Genomic DNA, 6000 nt, shown 5'->3' with positions numbered 1-6000 from the left:
CTGCCAAATGTTGTGCTCACCAGTGCTGATCATTATGTGGCGCACCGTGAATAATGGTTGCCAAGAGCTAGCGCTCAACAGTCTCGTTTCTGTCCATGACACTGGGTGTGTGTTGTTCTGCAGGACTTCTACACAGGGAAGGGGATGTGTACAAACTAGGGAAGCCTTGGAGGGTAGAAGGTGCCTAGGAACAGGAGGAAGAATGATGATTAGCCACAGGTTTTGTGGGCTCCCTTTCCCAGTTGGTCTCAGGCTCTGTTCCTAAGAGTTAATTCCTCTCCTGAAATAACAGGTACCAGGTTATCCTCATTTTTAGTTTTTTAACTTAAAAAAAACACCATTATCATCCTCAGAGCCTTGAAGCAAATGAAGCTGTGCGCTGCATCTTCAGCCTGCTGATGCTTCCCCGGGGCTGGGAGGCTGCAGGGAATCCCCCTCCACGTGCCTCCCACCCCAAGCCCCGCAGGGAGGCTGCTGCTCTGTTTCAGGCCAGTGACTCCCCACCCGCGGCATCACCTGATGCTGCATCAGGCCTTTCTTTTCCTACTGCCCAACTTCAGGGGCACTGCGGTGGCCGTAAAACACGCGGCTGTGCCTCGGAGCCCCTGAGGGGCTGGAACCAGTGGTGCCTCACAGGTGACGCCAGCCCGTGTCTTGTACAACCACAGCGTGGCTGCAAGCTCTTTGTTCTCTTAACCATATTTAAATACACGAACTAATCAAAGTAACCTTCAAAGGCATTTTATTCTAGATAAACCCATACAAACACCAACATGTATTTGTCATTTGCACTTTTTTTTTTTTTTTAAACCATTCATTTTAAACAACAGGTTAACTTCTGTACAACAGGAATTACTTTACACATTAGTAGCATTTGACTTCAAACTAAATGACTGCAAAATAATGCTCTGTAAGCTAGTGTTAGAAAATACGCTGTTTGCAATAGCAGTTTGCCTGTAAACATGTGAAAATAAGTTAAAGAAGTTTGCTTTCATTTCAGAGAATGCGATTAGAATTGTTGGGTTGCCATTAGGTAGCTTTAGTCACAGGTTGGTTGTTTTGTCTGTGTAACAAAGTAACAGCAAATTGCGAATGTGGAAGGTGTGCCAATGTTTTGTGTGCTGACCCAAACCTACCAAAAGAGCTACAATCACTTAATTATACTTCACATCACTTTGTGAGATCCACCTTACGGGTTACAAAGTCCCAGCATGACTTCAAATGGGTTACGAACAGAGTGAAGCTGTTTAGGAGGCTTGAATAAAAGGCAATAATCCTATTCCAGGCTGTAGGCTAAGGCTACAGGGCCTGCTTCAACACATAATCTCTAGAAATCATCAACGCTATTGTAGCAAACAAGCAGTAGTACAAATACAGAATAGGACTGATTTTTGTTTTCTCATCATAAAAACACATAGAGTGAGGTTCACAGGTTCAGATCCACGCAAACAGATTATATTTTACAGCTTTTCAAGCAGAAATTTGGGTTGTTTTTCTGCCTGTACAGAAGATTACTGTTGAACAAAACGACCACATTTCCTTCAAATGCACTTCCAGCAAACACTTGAGTTGGAACTGAACTTCTGAGACATCTGTCTAACCAGAAAGAGTAAATTGCTTATGCCTGTCCTTCTGCGTTAATTACTGTGCTTTTTTTTGTTTGTTTGTTTGATGCTGCTTTAAAAGTTTAGGTTAAGAATGTTAAAAATCAAAGCCCTTAAGTACAGGTAATCTAAGCTTAAGTGCTGCTCAAGCCATGGTCTGCTCCTTTAGGACAGAGAGCAAGATAGGTTAGGGTTGTTTGTTTGTTTGTTTTTTTCCCCATTAAAACTAAATTTGTATCATACTACATGTATATTGTGCCAGGTAGAGAACTGCTGAAAGTACTGCAACACTGTAGTGCAGCTTCCTGAACAAAGCCATACATTCCATCAAGTATAAAGTGTAAACTTAATAGCAAGTAAAAGACTTGAATTTTAAAAAGCCATCACAGTATGGACTGGTGGCTCCCCTCTCTGATATGTAAGAGGTACAAGTTGTGCAATCACATGGTAGGGAGGGGGCAGACCAGTAGGCAACGTGTTGGTTTGTTTTGTTTCGTTTCCCGTGTTAGCAGGCGGCCTCGCTGCTGCCAAGCCCTGGTTAGCATTCCCTGGCGCCGGCCGGCCTTGGGCCTGGTACCAGCGTCAGGCAGCACGTGCAACAAACCCGGCCGGCCCCCGTGTTGTGCTGCAGCCTCCGGGCTCCTCCAAGGCCACAGCTTGCAGAAATAAATGGGGGCCGTGCTCAGGCATCGCTGTCTCAGCCCAGCCCCAGCACACGCTGCCTGCCCTAAGCGTGAGCCACCTGCACCCTCTGAGGGGTGCCCCCGGCGCTGCCCAGGTGCGGCCCTCTGGGAACAGGAGGCGAGAGCTCACCGCCTCTCTGCTGGTGGCTGGTGTGCACGAGATGCCTCTTGCCAGAGCCCTGGCTCAACTCTAAGGGCGGCTGCAGCCTTAGTGCGTGCCACCACAGCAGTCGCAGCAGAGCCTGTGGTGACCAAACGTGGGTTTGTGGTGAGGGGGGGCTGTGCTGGCGCAGCAGCAGAGCCAGCGCCGCCGCTGTTCCTCTGTGGCTTGGCACCGCAGCCACTGCACCAGCAGCAGCACGGCTGCACTCCTGCGTTTCAGCTGGGCTGACTTCAGCCACAAATGCAATCCTCCCCTTCCCCCCAGGCTCTGAAAATAGCCAAGCCTCAGAAAACAGCCCCGGCAGGACTAAGGCAGACTGTTCCCCTCCTGCCCCCAGACCCTGGCTATACCATGTGCACATCAACCAGGGGTCACCAGAGGCCTCCTGCTCTTACACACTGTTAACCTAACCCTCATTTGACAAAGCTTTTGTTTGGACAATCTGGAAAATCAAACTAAACTAAACTGAACTGCTGGCATTCGGCTTGCGAGCCCCTCGCACACAGACGGCAGGACGGGAGCACGGGGCTGTGCCTCGTGCACCCGAGTATGGGTCTGTGCCGCCGTCCTCACGGCCTGGTCTGACGCTGTGCAGCCGCACGGGAGTTTCACCTGTGAAGCTGCTCAGGAGTTTCACAGCTTTTGTAAGGGTGGAAAGGTAGCTCTGCAAACAGGGGCTGGTGCCAGTCCGGCTCCTTTCTCCAAAAGCCTCGCCCCTGCTCAGGGGTTGGCTCCACCTTGCGATTTTTAAGCTCAGAGAAAGAAGTCCCGCCATGTGCCATTTGTACTTCAGACCTCAGGCTCACTTCTTCTGCTAAGCGACCTTGTCCTAAGTGTCACCTGGGTGCTGTTTTTTATTCAAACAGGAGCCAGCCTACATTTGTCTGGAAGGAAGGAAACTGCAGCTGACCTGTATTCTGACACCGGAGCTCATCCTCACAGCCAGGGCTGCTGAAAGGATGTGGCAAAACATCAGCTTTCTGTCTTAAAAACAGAGCTAAGCAACTTAACACGGGCGACTCCGACCTTGCAGTGTGCATTTGCACCTCCTACAAGCTTGTTGTTAAGTAAGCAGAACGCTTACTGAGGCAGTATCTTTGAACAAAAAGGTACACGCTCAGGTACCTGACAGTGCCGGCCCCGCCGTGCCAGCCTCACTTTCGCTTTCACACACTCACACTGGAGTACCTACCCCTGCACACACGTCATTCCCAAACTTCGATTGTACTTGGAATGGTCCGAGTGGAGAAGAGTGTCCAAATGTTTCAAACCCTGTACATAAAGTCAGTCAAAGCTGTTCTGGGAGCAGTAGCGCTTATTTAAAATTCCCCACAGCGAGGCTGTGAGTCAGTGCTCTGCTCAAATCCATTTGCATTTTTTCTTCTCATCAAATAAGGCTTTTACTTGCTGGAGCTGTTTCTGGACTTCTTCAAACCCCCGTTCTCGCTCGAGTTTGCTGACAATCTGTTAACAATTAGCAAAAAAAAAAAAAAGAGAATAATTTTCTTAGTGCTTATTTGATTTGCAGTTCTTTAAAGCCCGCTTTTCTGCATTCCAGCGACTACTGGCAGAAAAATCCATCTGAATGCCCGCCTGTATGTAAACATTCTCTTCTGACTTTAACACTTTATTTTGGTAGTTTCCCTTTCAAGTCATTATGATTACAGGATTTGCAACACTTCCACAGAGGGAAGAATGACAGAACCAAGCTGAAACCAAAACAAGCCCCACACATGTTCAGCTATTAAAGTGTGAGGCAAGGCCACTGCTCCAGTTTCACCCCGGAGCAGATTTGCAATTGATCTCTTATTCCTCTTCATCTGCCCTCCAACCCAGGGCAATGAACTGCCTCTCCTCCTCCAGCCGACCCACTTGGCAGCGGACCAGGTGATGGGAAGGAGCACGACTGGTGTCTGAGAACTCTTTGCTGGCAGCTCTACAAAGGGACTGAGGTCTCGGCAAAAAACGAGTGAGGTTTAGCTGCTCCTCATCAAATACCAGAGCAGGGAAGAGCAGGGGGAGGGAGGGAGGGAAGGAAGAAGGGATGTCTTTCTAAGGATGGGACAAGCATAGCTGATGCTACCTTCAAAAAGGGGCATTAGGATTAGAATGGATGCTGAGCTTTTGTGTGTCAACAATTTTAATGAGCTTAATGAATCGCAGTCCTTCTCCAAGTATTACTCTAAAATTCTTTTAAGAGGCAAAGATTTGATGCTGGAGCCGTATAGTTAAAGATGTTAGAGATCAGAAGCATCGAGCCAGCTAACAGGTGACTGAGAGCTGGCTGATTATAGCGAGCGCTGACGCTGTGCTGTCGGGGATGAAAGAGAAAAAGGTCCCGTTGCTGGGAGACCCAGCCAGCCTGCTGCAAGCCGTAACCAGGCCTCCAGGCTGCACACGCGGCCGGCTCTCATCTGCATCCCCGCGGGCACACGCAGCCGCTGTTAAGGCTGCCGAGCATCACGGCGTGCAGAATCCGCCAGGGTAAAGCGGAGGGCAGGGATTGTCTCACAAAGCAGCTTAGAGGCAGCCTGTGACTAACTGCATCCAGGTGAGAGAAGGCCTCTTCTGTTGGCAATCGCGGGGACTGGAATCCAGAGCTTTTTTACTGGAACCTAGAGCTTCTTTTCGTTAAGGGGAAGTACTGGAGCAGAGGATGAGAGAGCCGTGATGGGAAAGGAGCACTTGTCTTACTGCAAGGCCACTTGTGCCCTGCTGAGGGGTTTGTGCTTACTCTTACATCGAGATCCCTGGTGCTACGGTCTAATCAGTTTTCTGAATCTCCAGGGAAAAAGAGGGCAAGCGCAGGAGTTGTGACAGGCATTAACAGATACACTGCAACCTGAGATGTGTTGACTACACAGGAACTTCCCCAAAACTGCAGGGAGTTTCATTTCTATTGCCTGTGCAAACGCCAGTGGCAACAGCGAGGGCGCATCACGTACCCTCGGCCTGTGAGCCCGGCTGGGGTGGGGACTCGGGCAGCCCCACGGCCGCGCTGCTCGGCCCTACACAGCTCAGGGGCAGCACAGCCTTGGCACAGCACTGCCGGCTGCCTCTGGAGTGGGCACCCGGGAAGTCACAGCACAGCCCCCGGTCCGTCTGCCAAGCCGGCTTTCATCCTGCGATGGCAAGTGGCTGTCGGGGGGGAAGCAGCAGGAACTGCAGATGTGCTTACCTCATCATAATACTTCACTATGTATTTGTAGATTTCAATCAAGGCCACTTCCTCATTAAATTCATTTTCATGTTTCTAAAACAGAAAACAGCCCTGGTCAGATGGTTCTCCTTTTTTAAAAAAAGTAATGGGAAGGCAAATGAAGTTCCCACTTTTCGACCACACCTTAGATTCCTGAGTTAGAAATTCTTCAACCTCTGAAGTGGTCAGCTGGGGCAGATCCCTGATGGCTTTGTAGTACGCTTTCACCTCCTTCTTGTAGAGCGGAATGTCTTTAGCGTAGAGGAGTTTATTTGTTGGTGCTTCCTTAAAAGAAAATATTTGAAGCCTTGTCAATTTTCGCAGCACAGATTTCCTGAGGTTCCACCTGCT

The 6000-nt window shown here is 49.3% G+C and overlaps 1 protein-coding gene across 1 annotated transcript in view; it reads right to left on the bottom strand.

Moving 5' to 3' along the window:
- Positions 1-759: 759 nt before the first annotated feature.
- PLXNC1 (plexin C1) overlaps positions 760-6000 on the bottom strand; it is a gene marked incomplete at its 5' end in the record, with an annotated part of 68718 nt that continues 63477 nt past the window's right edge. The window contains 3 exons of the mRNA XM_084305875.1: positions 760-3914; positions 5629-5703; positions 5794-5934. Coding sequence (XP_084162001.1) covers positions 3810-3914; positions 5629-5703; positions 5794-5934 — 321 coding nt within the window. The 3' untranslated portion in view covers positions 760-3809. The remainder of the gene's footprint in view (positions 3915-5628; positions 5704-5793; positions 5935-6000) is intronic.

Source organism: Netta rufina (assembly GCF_964035555.1).
Source record: "Netta rufina genome assembly, chromosome: 1".
NCBI classification, from domain to species: Eukaryota; Metazoa; Chordata; class Aves; order Anseriformes; family Anatidae; genus Netta; species Netta rufina.
The sequence above is the reverse complement of the archived record's forward strand: the minus strand, read 5'-3'. Positions and strand labels throughout refer to the sequence as shown.